Source organism: Mytilus edulis, chromosome 12, assembly GCF_963676685.1.
Source record: "Mytilus edulis chromosome 12, xbMytEdul2.2, whole genome shotgun sequence".
In the NCBI taxonomy this organism is placed as follows: Eukaryota; Metazoa; Mollusca; class Bivalvia; order Mytilida; family Mytilidae; genus Mytilus; species Mytilus edulis.
In genome coordinates this window covers 80318731-80334250 of record NC_092355.1, presented here as the reverse complement: position 1 = coordinate 80334250, position 15520 = coordinate 80318731, and the positions used below count along the sequence as shown (strand labels likewise).

Genomic DNA, 15520 nt, shown 5'->3' with positions numbered 1-15520 from the left:
CTATATTCATACGAATCAGATATCATTTCAAATAAAACATCATATATACGGTAAAAAATGAATGTGTGAAATAACAATATGCTATTGATAAGTTTCCATGGGGAGATAACCTAAAATATTATTCTTTTGAATAAAGACTTTTTGAAAGAAAAAATTATTATCTCCCAATGGACACTTCCTACAAACATATTGCAATTTTACACATATTTTACTGAATATGAAATGTTTTAATTCACATAATGTCTGATTCTTATAAATATAGAATACTTTTAGAAAGAAAAACTATATGAAAGCTTAGTTTGGACATTTTTATAGCAATGCAAAATCACAACAGTTCCTTCAGCATGGAAATGACTATAATATACCTATACAAACTGATTTTGTCATAACAGCATACAAGTGGAGTTAAAGTCATATAGGATTGTAAGTATGTTTTATTTTATCACCTTGCACTTCCTCTACTTGACTGTGGTTTTCTACAGCAGTTAGTTCAAATTTCTGACCAGTTTAACAGTTTGATTTTATAAAACAAATTGCAATTTGGTCAGAATTTTGAATAAGTTGCAATTGGTGGATAGCAACCCTAACTGTCAAGTCACTGTAATATTAATCGAAAAGCTACACAACTGCAATAAGGAAGATAGAAAATTCACAAAATGTTGATAACCTTAATGGCAAAATCTGTTGTCAAAGTCAACTATGCAAGTACATGTTCATAATATAGATATCCTATCTAGAACACCGTCTAATGCATTTATAACTGCAGAACAGAAATTAAGATGAATAAACATGATGGAGGCAAATTATTGGTTAGGACATAGAAACTTCCGCCAATGAATGGTGTATATCAACCAATTGAGACATCACAACACCAGATATAATTGAGTTAACATAGGATAGATAACATTCAGTATCTCATAGACTGCAGACGGTTGAAGACATTTTCAAAAGTAAGCATCATATGACAAGCTTGTATCAACTGTGCTATGATTTCAAAAATCAATTCCAGGATCAGGTGACACATTGATGTACAGGAATGATGGCAAATGACCATTTTCAATTACATTGTAAATAGAGGTTAAAACTTACCATTAAATTTGCCCCCACTTTTGTTTTTGAATGGCTTTTTTATTTCTTCCACTGTGATTAATCCATTTGTTGTAATAATTCCATCCTGAAATATTTTATTTTTAAAAATTGGAATATGTATCAATAAATATATATAAAGTAAAATTTCATTAAAAGAACAGTGAAAATGTAAATATCTCCTTGTATGAACTATTGTTTACACTATCCCAGCTAGTTCTGCTTCTAACGAAAAATATTCATTGTCAACCATAATAAAATAATATATGCTTATGGTTGTGAACCGTTTATACTCTTATGGTTGTGGACCGTTATCTGTTTCTTGCATGTAAAGATATTTCTTGTATCAAAATGTACGGGGGAGTGTGGTACGAAAACTGTGTTTACTAGACTGGCTAATCCTGCATCATGAAACAATATAACGACATTTCCATTTGCTATTTGTTAGGTCATCAGCTAGGGATTGGTGGCAAGAACTTATATTGTAAACAATTGATAATAAACAGCTGCGCCATGAGCGCATGATACTGCTCAAAGCATTGTCCCAAAACTGGAAAATCCCCCCTTTTTATGAATAAAATCACATAATAACTTCTGAATGTCATATCAGAAATTCATGAAAAACTAAAGGGAGGTTATCTTAATAGATATAAACCAGTCACCAAAGTTTCATGATAACTGCTCAAAGCATTGTCCGAAAACTGGAAAATCTCCCCTTTTTTAAACGTAAAATCTAAAAAAAAATTGAAAGGGAGCTTACGTCAATAGATATAAACAATTCACCAAAGTTTCATGAAAACTTCAGAAAGCATTTTTGAGTTAAATTGCCCGAAATATGGAAAAAAAACAACCTTTGTTCATGAATAAAACCCCAATAACTCGACAACGTCACATCTAAAATTTATAAAACTCGAAAGGGAGCTCATGTCAATAGATGTTAACATTCACTAAAGTTTCTTGCAAATTGGTGAAAGTGTTTTTGAATTATTGTCCGAAAACTGGAAAATCCCCCACTTTTTAATGAAAAAAAACCTCAAAATTCGGAAACTTGAAATCTAATATTTCTAAAAAAAATGAAAGGGAGCTCACGTCAATAGATATAAACAATTCACCAAAGTTTCATGCGAATTGGTTCAAGCGTTTTTGAGTTATTGTCCGACATGTTGACGACGAACAGATGAATGGAAAGACGGACAATGGTATACCATAATAAGTCCCATAAACGTATAAAAATAGACCTATAAAACTTCTTGTTATTCACCATAGTATATAACAAAACATATAAATAAAAGTGCTGGTGGACCTTCTTTGACGCATGCAATGTATTGATGTACTCATGTAAGGTAGCATGTGTATTGAATGTTGAAAAATTTAAAGTTATATTGACAGTTGCTGCACAGCAGATGAGCAATCTCACCATAACAAAAACATTCAAGGGATTGTGTTTTGACAAGTGCGACACAGATGTGACATAGCTGCTAACCAAATCATGTGTTTGTCAACCTATAAAAGTAATGACTTCAAATTTACAATTAGTAATCATTGGTTCAACAACATGTTCTTGGTATACAGAACACTTCATCAGGATAAACTCAAGCCCTAAACTATTACATCATCTGGGTGCATTTATATGCAGGTACTGGTGCAGCTGGAATAAGGTTACACGGTAATGGAAAGATTTACAGTTGGCAATTTGAAAATGGTGGAGAAAAGCTCACACCAGCACTACATTTCTTGTTTTAGGTTTGCTGTGACTATGGATAACTGTCTTTTATTGGCGTATATCCATTATTGCTATCAATAAGATTTGGAAAAAAAACATCTGTTTTGTCGTTGATTGGATCATGTCTGTATCGAAAAGACAAAATAGTACAATGGGAGCTATGGAGATAATTATTTATTATTCAAATTAAATACCTCATTTCCATGACTCATAATTACACAGATAAAGGAATGATAATCTTTTGACTTCTCTGTTAAGTATGTTCTGGCGATTTCTTGGAAATACTTCATTAACTCCAACTTTGTCATATCTCTTGTTGTACATTCCACCTGATACTTTAGTTCTTCTTTAAAGAAATGTGTGAGATTCTTGCAATCCACATCAGAACCTTGAAAAATTACAAATCATGATCAACATTAATAATGCAAAAAGACCATGATATCAATGGATAAACATGATAAAGAAATTTAATCAAAATGTATAATAACTTCTTTGGGCGTGCTAGAGAAGTGTGGGAAAAATAAAACGAAATGCATTGAAACCATTTGGGTTACACAGCTACACATGGTACAACCAAAATCACCATATATCATGGATATTTATATTGATTGTTAAACAAAAATTTGAGGTCAAGATCAGTTGAATCCCATAAGACAGACATGCAAATCATACATACAATCATTATAATAAAATACACCTCTGGGAGCAGCTTGATACGACCGCAGATGACGAACCCATAACAGTTGGGGCATGTATGGACACAACATTTAAGGTTAAAATAGCTCTGAATTTGGATTGTAATTGAACATTTGACACAGCATAGGTTTGTGCAAAATACATTTGGTCAAAGGAGTAAAACATTTGAAACTGGACATTTATGGTCCAATATCCAAAATCTAAAAACATGGTTACGATCAGCATATCAAAGAACCACAAGAGTTCAATTTATTATTAAATCTAATAAAAGTTTATTTTAAGACCCTTGGGACATCATTGTGGACCAATTTGATCACGGAGCCCAAAATACAAAATATGAAAACACGGTTAGAGTCAGCACTTCAAGGAACCCTATATATTCAATTTTTGTTGAAATCAAACAAAGTTTAATTTTGGATCCCTATTTGGACCAACTTTAAAACTGGGCCCAAAATCAAAAATATAGATACATGTTTATTAATAGACAATATAAGCTAGTTTTAAAGTAGTTGTATTCATCTAAAAAATAATATTTATGTATAGCATTAAGAAAATTAGTTTATACAGAATATTAAACAAACCTACCACAAAATTCTTCAAGAAAAAGAGAGAACAGAGTTCCAATATTCCCTGTGTGCCACATTTTATCTATTCAAGCTAAGGTACAAAAGGCAATAACTTTTTTTTTTTTTAAACTTTTGATAATATCTAACAGAAATGAAGACTTCAGAACATTAATGCAATGTAATTTCCATTATGATTATAAAAATCTGGCCAGATTTTTACACGTGAGAGAGCTTATAAGACCTGACGGAAAAACAGACGGACTCCTGGTATTTCTATGTCCTCCAAACACCTTCCAATTTAAAAAATATCATTTGTCATTAATATAATGTTCAATAAATTGGGAATGTGTTCATTAGACACAGATGATTGCATATAGCATTATAAAGAAACATAACTCAAGAAAGGTATAGGTGACTTAGCCCAAATTCTTACTAGATCTGAGTTTTATGGTAATTAGCATTGTGTATAATTTTCATAACATTTGTTGAGGCAAAATTAAGTAAGAGAACGGAAACAAAAAATTCAGCAATTTTTTCCATTTGTAAAGGGGCATAACTCTAGAAAAGTAAAGGTGATGCCACCCAAACTTAAACCTGATCTGTGTTTTGAAGTAATATTTAAGCGTTGTGTATAACATTCGGATGCGGCAAACTAAAGTTTGACAACAGATACCAATTTTGGGACGTAAGGACGTACAAACGGACAAGGGAAAAACTTAATGCTACGGCAGGGGCATAAATATCTATAAAATTTATCTGTAATTACATTTAAACTATCTAATAATGATTGGAATTCATTATAAACTTTCCTTCATTCTTTTTAATATGCAATTTCTATTATACGGTTATTAAGATGTTAAATATTAATCAAAATATCTCATAATGGAGAGTAAATTTCAAACTACATGTACATGTATATCTATACATAATTTCTTCTCTAAAATTAGATGTGATGCTGTTTTATTTTCATCTATGACTCAACTAAAAATTTCGAGTAATAGACCACTTTCGAGTTCATCCGTCACCGGAAAAAACTCGTCAATTATACGCGCCTTTATCATCGTCATTTGTGCGTTTAGGGGCGTCACTTCCTTCCAATGTTGAGCGAGTGGTTGGAAAACTATAATTCTATATTGTATGAATTATTCGGCAAATTGAATTCTCAGAATTGACAATCAACACTGCTGTCATTAGGTAAATGTCAGTAAGTACCTACAGAGCAACCATTATTTCTAGTTTATCCTGCACAAAGACGATCACTAAGACGCTTGATGAACGTAAATAGTGCAGGGATACAGGCGAGCCCCTCTATCTGGTAAATGACGTCATAAAGGCGTGTATAATTGAGGAGTTTTTGCCGGTGACGGATGAACTCGAAAGTGGTCTATTGCACAGTACATTTCTAAATTTAGATTCTGATTAAATATTTGATATAGCATAGTATCTAAGTACTTAGATAATTTAACAAGAGTGGACATGCTGAAATGTTTCGCCTTCTTTACTAACCATTGATATTATGTTGATAGTCCTAAATATAAAGCTTTACTACAACTGTCACATAAACTTAACATGATCCACGAAAATGAGGTCAAGGTCAGATAAACCAAACGAGAAATACATGTCCACTTTACAATCATTCAATACACTAAATATAGTTGACCTTTTGCTTATAGTTTCTAAGAAACAGACTTAATTAATTCAGTGGTTGTCGTTTGTTTATGTGTTACATATATATTTGTTTTTCATTCATTTTTTTACATAAATAAGGCCGTTAGTTTTCTCGTTTGAATTGTTTTACATTGTCTTATCGGGGCCTATTATAGCTGACTATGCGGTATGGGCTTGCTCATTGTTGAAGGTCGTACGGTGACCTATAGTTGTTAATGTCTGTGTCATTTTGGTCTTTTATGGATCGTTGTCTGATTGGCAATCATACCACATCTTTTTTTTTATATTAACCCAAAATAAACATTCATGGTTGACCAATGAACAATAAAATGAGGTCAAGGTCAGATGAACCATGCCAAGCAGACATGTACAACTTACAATCAATCTATGCATTACATATAGTTGACCTATGCTTATAGAATCTAACAAACAAACTGAACCATGAAAACTTAACATTGACTAATGAACCACCAAAATGAGGTCAAGATCAGATGATACCTGCCAGACAGACATATACAGCTTACAATCCTTCCATACTACAACTATATAGTTGACCAATTGCTTATAGTTTAAGCAAAACAGACAAAACAAAAAAAAACTGAACACTGAGTAATGAACCATGAAAATGAGGTCAAGGTTGAATAAAACCTGCGAGACTGACATGTACATCATGAAATATTTCCATACACCAAATATAGTTAACCTATTGCATATAGTATTAGAAAAAAGACCAAAACACAAAAACTAAACTTTGACCACTGAACCATGAAAATGAGGTCAAGGTCAGATGACACCTGACATTTGGACATGTACACCTTACCGTCATTCCATACACCAAATATAGTATACCTATTGCATACAGTATAAGAAAAATAGACCAAATCACAACCAGATGCTCCGCAGGGCGTAGCTTTATACGACCGCAGAGGTTGAACCCTGAATGGTTGGGGCAAGTATGGACACAACATTCAAGCTGGATTCAGCTCTAAATTTGGATTGTGATTAAATAGTTGACACAGCATAGGTTTCTGACACAGAATGAATGTGTTCTAATGAAATTAAAATTTTTGTTTTCTCTTAGAGCAATTCACTATGCTGTTGAATATTATTCCTCTCAAAAAAATGTTTGAAGAAATTTTCTTTTTATTTATGAAATTTCAAATGAGAAAATTGAACCCAATTTTTTAATCACATCCCTCTTTCCCTTATTCCAAAACTAATCTCAATTAAAATTTCTAATGGAGTTTGCAACAATTACTACTCATTTAAATACATCATAAAATATTAAGATGTAAAAAAACTGCTTGTTATCACTGAATGGTAAAGATTATTTTAATTTATCAGTTGGTAGTAAAAAGTGAATATACATTGTATATTGTATATATAACAAAGATTTAAGTTGATTCTGGACAAAGAAAGGTAACTCCAAATAAAAAAAATTCTTACAATTAGATATTTCTTGCTTACTATTCTGGACAAAGAAAGATAACTCTAATTAAAAACAAAATTGCTATTTCACAATATTTTGCAATAAGATATTTCTTGCCATTGCGCAATACTGTGCAATTGAAAAGACTTGCTATTGCACAAAACTTAATATAATAATTTTAGATCCTGATTTGGACCAACTTGAAAACTGGGCCCATAATCAAAAATCTAAGTACATGTTTGGATTCAGCATATCAAAGAACCCCAAGATTTAAATTTTTGTTAAAATCAAACTAAGTTTAATTTTGGACCCTTTGGACTTTAATGTAGACCAATTTGAAAACAAGACCAAAAATGAGGAATCTACATACACAGTTAGATTTGGCATATCAAAGAACCCCATTTATTCAATTTTTGATGAAATCAAACAAAGTTTAATTTTGGACCCCGATTTGGACCAACTTGAAAACTGGGCCGATAATCAAGAATCTAAGTACATTTTTAGATTCAGCATATCAAAGAACCCAACCGATTAATTTTTTGTTAAAATCAAACGAAGTTTAATTTTGGACCCTTTGGACCTTAATGTAGACCAATTTGAAAACGGGACCAAAAGTTAAAAATCTACATACACAGTTAAATTCGGCATATCAAAGAACCCCAATTATTCAATTTTGATGAAATCAAACAAAGTTTAATTTTGGACCCTTTGGGCCCCTTATTCCTAAACTGTTGGGACCAAAACTCCCAAAATCATTACCAACCTTCCTTTTATGGTCATAAACCTTGTGTTTAAATTTCATATATTTCTATTTACTTATACTAAAGTTATGGTGCGAAAACCAAGAAAAATGCTTATTTGGGTCCCTTTTTGGCCCCTAATTCCTAAACTGTTGGGACCTAAACTCCCAAAATCAATACCAACCTTCCTTTTGTGGTCATAAACATTGTGTTTAAATTTCATTATTTTCTATTTACTTAAACTAAAGTTATTGTGCGAAAACCAAGAATAATGCTTATTTGGGCCCTTTTTTGGCCCCTAATTCCTACACTGTTGAAACCAAAACTCCCAAAATCACTCCCAACCTTTCTTTTGTGGTCATAAACCTTGTGTCAAAATTTCATAGATTTCCATTAACTTAAACTAAAGTTATAGTGCGAAAACCAAGAAAATGCTTATTTGGGCCCTTTTTGGCCCCTAATTCCTAAAATGTTGGGACCAAAACTCCCAAAAATAATACCAACCTTCCTTTTGTGGTCATAAACCTTGTGATAAAATTTTATAGATTTATATTCACTTTAACTAAAGTTAGAGTGCGAAAACTAAAAGTATTCGGACGACGACGACGACGACAACGACGACGACGCCAACGTGATAGCAATATAGGACGAAAATTTTTTCAAAATTTGCGGTCGTATAAAAACTTAACTATAACCAATGAACCATGAAAATGAGGTCTAGGTCAGATGAAACCTGCCAGTTGGACATTTACACCTTACAACCCTTCCATACACCAAATATACAAGACTATTGCTTATAGTATCTTAGATATGGACTTGACCACCAAACCTTGTTCACTGATCCATGAAATGAAGTCGAGGTCAAGTGAAAACTGTCTAACGGGCATGAGGACCTTGCAAGGTACGCACATACCAAATATAGTTATCCTATTACTCATAATAAGAGAGAAATTAACCTTACAAAAAATCTTAACTCTTTTTCAAGTAGTCTCTGAACCATGAAAATGAGGTCAAGGACAATTGACATGTGACAGTCGGAAACTTCATAACACAAAATATGAAGCCTCCAGGTCTTCCACCTTCTAAAATATAAAGCTTTTAAGAAGTTAGTTAAGGCCGCCACCGGATCACTATCCCTATGTTGAGCTTTCTCCGTCAAAAATTGCAGGCTCGACAAATATGGGCATTTACCAACAAGACCAATTATGGTCCAATATCCAAATTCTAAATATATGGTTTATAATCAGCATATCAAAGAACCCAAAGAATTCAACAAAGTTGAATTTTGGATACTTTGGACCTTAAAGTGAACAAATTTGATAACATGACTCAAAATCCAATATCTAAAGACACACTTCATTTCAGCATACCAAAGAACCCTGTATATTTAATTTCTGTCAAAATCAAATCAACTTTAATTTTGGACATCAATTTCAACCAACTTGAAACTGTGCCCAAAATCAAAAATTTAATTATATGCTAAAGATTCAGCATTAAACAGAATCCCAGAAATTGTGTTTTGTTCAAATCAAACTAAGTTTAAATGTGGTTACTTTGGACCTTAATGTGGACCAGTTTGAAAAACGGGCCCGAAATAAAAATTAAAAACACTGTTAGATTGCACAAGAACACCAACATGACCAATAATTCAATTTTTGATGAAATCAAACAAAGTTAAATTTTGGACCAATTTGAAAAATGTGTCGAAACAATATGGAACCATGTGCTAAAATTTAAAAGAGAATGATACACTTTAATATCCTCAATTAAATTATTACCTGCAAACCAAAACAATAGTTTTGGCCCCTTTTCAACCCCTAATTATTAAATGATTAGGGCCAAGACCCCCTCCCAGATATCAATTCTTGTCTTAAAGGGGCACTAGCTGTCAAATTCATGTTCACCGATTTGATTCAAATTCTCATATTTGATATATACCAGTAACTATGTAAAACATGTATCCAAATTATAAAAAGTCTTAAATAAATAATTGACACGGCATTGGCTCGATAATATGTAGCTTCGTTTATGTGTATTTAAGTCTTAACGTCATCTAATTAACTATCGAGTTGACCTCCGGAGACCTCCAATGGTCATATAAGCAATATAAACATAAATAGATATATAAATAGAAATGGAAATTTTAATAATTTTCTTAAACTATAATGGATTTCTACCAAACTTGGAAAGGAGCTTGCCAAAAATTGGTAATATATCTAGAACCAATTCCGTTAACATTTTGGATATAGTTTCTAAAACTGTTCGTAAAAAACGTTCTCACGGTCGTAGAACAAATCGCAATCAAAGAAAATTTCGGGCCAATCATACCAATATTTCGGACCTAATTTCTATTTCAAAAAACAACGGCAGACATTATCTGTTAACAAAACTCTGTTCGTTACCGGTTAGTAAGTTAAATAAAATTTTGGTGGATTGCAACACAATTTCATATAGCAGTTCTAAGTATGAAATTGTTCAAATTATTATGGCATATTGTTATTCTAAATTATTTCCCAAAATTGATCGCCCTGAAGATCATAAAAAACATTTTATTAAAATTAAGTATGTCAATAAAGGCTTTGATTTTGTAAATATTGCCGGTATATTTAACGACCATTTTGTTAAAGAACTAATTCCTGGATATTTTGACAATATTGAGCTACCTCTTATTTGTTATATTTATAAGAAATCTACCTGGAAATTTGTGTTTAATTATAGTCAATTGTGTAAAGATGTTAATATCAGTGAAAATACACCTACTTCATGTAATTGCAGTAATTCCGAATATATTTATGGACCCATTTCCCATGTTGTAACAGGAGATCTTAACATCGTTCAAGATCAAGAGTTAGAATCATTCCTCAGTAAAGGACCTAAATATTGTCCCCCATCAATTATTAATTGGAATGAGTGTCGTAATATCATGCACGACTCACTCCATACTTACTGTATGAAATGGATAAAAAGGGAAAAAGCTGACAAAAAATCTTTGGACTCTTTTTTTAATTCAGTAATGAAGATAGTTGATATACGTATTCAACATTTTAAAGAACATTTTACTATTAACAATAACCACAATAAACCTATTTCTCGTATCAAACATAAACTAAAAGACCTAGCCAAGGAATTTGTTTTTGTCCCGGACGATAAAGTTGCTAATAATATTATTATTGTTTGACGTAAATTTTACATTGAGGTTCTGGAAAAGGAAATCACCAATTCACCAACATTCCAACTGACTCCATTTTCAGAAAACGAAATCTGTAACAAACATAAACTTTTAGCCACCACTTTACAAGCAGAGCCAAATACAATGAAAGTTCCAACTTTGTATTGGCTTCCGAAGCTACACAAAACCCCTTACAAATATAGATTTATTTCGTCTTCAAGCCATTGTTCAACTACTAAATTGTCTATTCTTCTTACCAGCACACTTGGTACATTCAAAAACCTGATAATAAATTGTTCAAATAAGGCCTTCGAAAATAGTGGAACAAATTACTTTTGGAGTGTCAAGAACTCGTTTGAAGTACTTGATAAATTGCATGCTTGTATTGGTGATTTTGAATCTGTTCAAAGTTTTGATTTTTCTACCCTGTATACCACATGGCCTCAAATTCTCATTAAGAAAAAATTCACACACCTTATTAAATGGGCATTCAAAAAATCAGAATGTGAATATATATGTTCAAACTCTTTTAGGTCATTTTTTAGTAGCAATAAACAAAAAAACTATGTTAATTGGACATGCTTTGATACTATATATGCCCTTGAATTTTTACTAGATAACATTTTTGTTCGCTTTGGGGATTCCGCATATCGTCAGATTATCGGAATTCCAATGGGGACTAACTGTGCACCACTTATTGCGGACCTGTTTTTGTATTGTTATGAGTTACAATTTATGACAAAAATAAGCAAAGACCCATCGAAACAACATCTGATAAACAAATTTAATAATACTTTTAGATATTTGGATGATATTTTGGCTCTCAATAATGACGACTTCAGTATGTATATTAATGAAATTTATCCTGTTGAACTTACTTTAAATAAAGCTAATACTAACAATGACCACTGCCCTTTTCTCGATCTTGATATCTATATCACTAACGGAAAGCTGAATACTAAAATTTATGATAAAAGGGATGATTTTTCATTTCCTATCGTTAATTATCCGTTTTTAGATGGTGATGTTCCCTTGTCACCATCTTACGGTGTTTATATATCTCAACTTGTACGATTCACTCGTGTATGTAACAATGTTTTAGATTTTAAAGAGAGAAATTTATGTATTACTGAAAAATTATTACACCAGGGTTTTCGATATCACAAACTAGTCAAAACATTTACTACATTTTATCATCGGTATAAAGACATCATTCGTAAATATAGCTCAACATGCAGACTTCTAATACGTTCAGGTATTTCACATCCAATTTTTTATGGAAATATTCTTTATAAAGCACAAAGGTGTCAGTATTCACCTCAGAAACTAACAAAACCTTTGAATAGACTTATTAAAAAGGGATATAATTACGATACTGTTGTCAAGTCATTAAAGATTGCATATTTTGGCATTAATATTGAGTCACTGATTAGGTCTTTGCATCGGAACTAAACACATTTATTCTAAAAACAGTTGTTGGCATGAGACGGGTTATGTTCTTCTCATATATGTTATGATGGTATGATACTATGATGAAATCATAATCTTTCAGTCAGTTTAATTGAAGTCTGGAGCTGGCATGTCAGTTAACTGCTAGTAGTCTGTTGTTATTTATGTATTATTGTCATTTTGTTTATTTTCTTTGGATACATCTTCTGACATCAGACTCGGACTTCTCTTGAACTGAATTTTAATGTTCGTATTATTATGCGTTTACTCTTCTACTTTGGTTAGAGGTATAGGGGGAGGGTTGAGATCTCACCAACATGTTTAACCCCGCCGCATTTTTGCGCCTGTCCCAAGTCAGGAGCCTCTGGCCTTTGTTAGTCTTGTATTATTTTAATTTTAGTTTCTTGTGTACAATTTGGAAATTAGTATGGCGTTCATTATCACTGGACTAGTATATATTTGTTTAGGGGCCAGCTGAAGGACGCCTCCGGGTGCGGGAATTTCTCGCTACATTGAAGACCTGTTGGTGACCTTCTGCTGTTGTTTTTTATTTGGTCGGGTTGTTGTCTCTTTGACACATTCCCCATTTCCATTCTCAATTTTACTGTTTATCCGTATCTTACTTATAAATGGACTTAGTTTTTCTGCCAGTTAACATAACATTCACTGTGGTAAAAATTTAACAACTTACTTAAACTATCCTGTATTTGTACCAACCTTGGACAGTAGCTTGTTTTGATCAAAAGCTAATATCTGGAAGGAATGTATTTCCTTTTTTTTCATATATTACTAACTAATGGACTAAGTTTTTATTCCAGTTAACATTACATACAGTCTGCAGTTAAAGTTTTTAAAACATTTATTAGATTCATAAACAGATAAAGAAGGTAAGACACTGGATTCCGCGGAACCCTTATGAATTTTTTCTGTCTTTCAGACCATAATGAATGCAACCTGAACTCCTTTTCACAGAACATAAATATGAGAAATCAATATTCATATTGTCAAAGAACAAATTTGGTCATTCTTATGTTTCATCACATTCTATCAATTTGACCTATTACTGACTGGAACATGATCCAATGAATAAATTTTATTAATTACCTTTTCTCTCAGATTTCTCACCATGGAACATGAAGTTAACAATCAGGGCAAGTCCTCTCTGTCCCGGTTTCTTCTCATACTTATCCTGAAAGATGTCATTATTATATTAAGAGATGTTGACTATTTTTTGTTATTTATAGTTTCTCTTAAAAATGTTGTTTCACTAACTTATTTGCATCTCATGTATATGTTATAGGGTAGTAACTGTGTGAAAAGGATAAAACGGGAAAAAGCTGACAAAAAATCTTTAGACTCTTTTTTTAATTCAGTAATGAAGATAGTTGATATACGTATTCAACATTTTAAAGAACATTTTACTATTAACAATAACCACAATAAACCTATTTCTCGTATCAAACATAAACTAAAAGAACTAGCCAAGGAATTTGTTTTTGCCCCGGCCGATAAAGCTGCTAATAATATTATTATTGTTTGAAGTAAATTTTACATTAAGGATATGAAAAAAGAAATCACCAATTCACCAACATTCCAACTGACTCAATTTTCAGAAAACGACATCTGTAACAAATATAAACTTTTAGCTACCGCTTTACAAGCAGAGCCAAACACAATGAAAGTCCCAACTATGTATTGGTTTCTGAAGTTACACAAAACACCTTACAAATATAGATTTATTTCGTCTTCAAGCCATTGTTCCACTACTAAATTGTCTATTCTTCTTACCAGCACACTTGGTACAATTAAAAACCTGATAATAAATTGTTTAAATAAGGCCTTCGAAAATAGTGGAAATAATTACTTTTGGAGTGTAAAGAACTCGTTGGAAGTACTCGATAAATTGCATGCTTATATTGGTGATTTTGAATCTGTTCAAAGTTTTGATTTTTCTACCCTGTATACCACATTGCCTCACATTCTCATTAAGAAAAAATTCACACACCAAATTAAATGGGCATTTAAAAAGTCAGAATGTGAATGTATATATGTTCAAACTCTTTTAGGTCATTTTTTAGTAGCAATAAACAAAAAAAACTATGTCAATTGGACATGCTTTGATACTATATATGCCCTTGAATTTTTACTAGATAACATTTTTGTTCGCTTTGGGGATTCCGTATTTCGTCAGGTTATCGGAATTCCAATGGGGACTAACTGTGCACCACTTATTGTGGACCTGTTTTTGTATTGCTATGAGTTACAATTTATGACAAAAATAAGCAAAGACCCATCGGAACAACATCGATAAACAAATTTAATAATACTTTTAGATATTTGGATGATATTTTGGCTCTCAATAATGACGACCTCAGTATGTATATTAAAGAAATTTATCCTGTTGAACTTACTTTAAATAAAGCTAATACTAACAATGACCACTGCCCTTTTCTCGATCTTGATATCTATATCACTAACGGAAAGCTGAATACTAAAATTTATGATAAAAGAGACGTTTTTTCATTTCCTATCGTTAATTATCCATTTTTAGATGGTGACGTTCCCTTGTCACCATCTAACGGTGTTTATATATCTCAACTTGTATGAGTCGCTCGTGTATGTAACAATATTTAAGATTTTAACGAGAGAAATTTATGTATTACTGAAAAATTATTGCACCAGGGTTTTCGATATCACAAACTAGTCAAAACATTTACTAAATTTTATCTTCGGTATAAGGACATCATTCGTAAATATAGCTCAACATGCAGACTTCTTATACGTTCAGGTATTTCACATCCAATTTTTTATGGAAATATTCTTTATAAAGTACAAAGGTGTCAGTATTCACCTCAGAAACTAACAAAACTTTTGATTAGACTTATTAAGAAGGGATATAGTTACGATATTGTTGTCAAGTCATTAAAGATGGCATATTTTGGCGTTAATATTGATTCACTTATAGGGTCTTTGCATCGGAACTAAACCCATTTA

At 32.0% G+C, this 15520-nt stretch overlaps 1 protein-coding gene across 4 annotated transcripts in view; it reads right to left on the bottom strand.

Moving 5' to 3' along the window:
- The window catches only part of LOC139497239 (uncharacterized), a 167197-nt gene that overhangs the window by 15849 nt on the left and 135828 nt on the right, over positions 1-15520 (bottom strand). For all 4 annotated transcript variants that reach the window (XM_071285368.1, XM_071285370.1, XM_071285371.1 and 1 more), the window contains 3 exons: positions 13631-13715; positions 3004-3197; positions 1090-1174 (listed from right to left, as the gene is read on the bottom strand). In XM_071285368.1, the coding sequence (XP_071141469.1) occupies positions 1090-1174; positions 3004-3197; positions 13631-13715 (364 nt within the window). The remainder of the gene's footprint in view (positions 1-1089; positions 1175-3003; positions 3198-13630; positions 13716-15520) is intronic.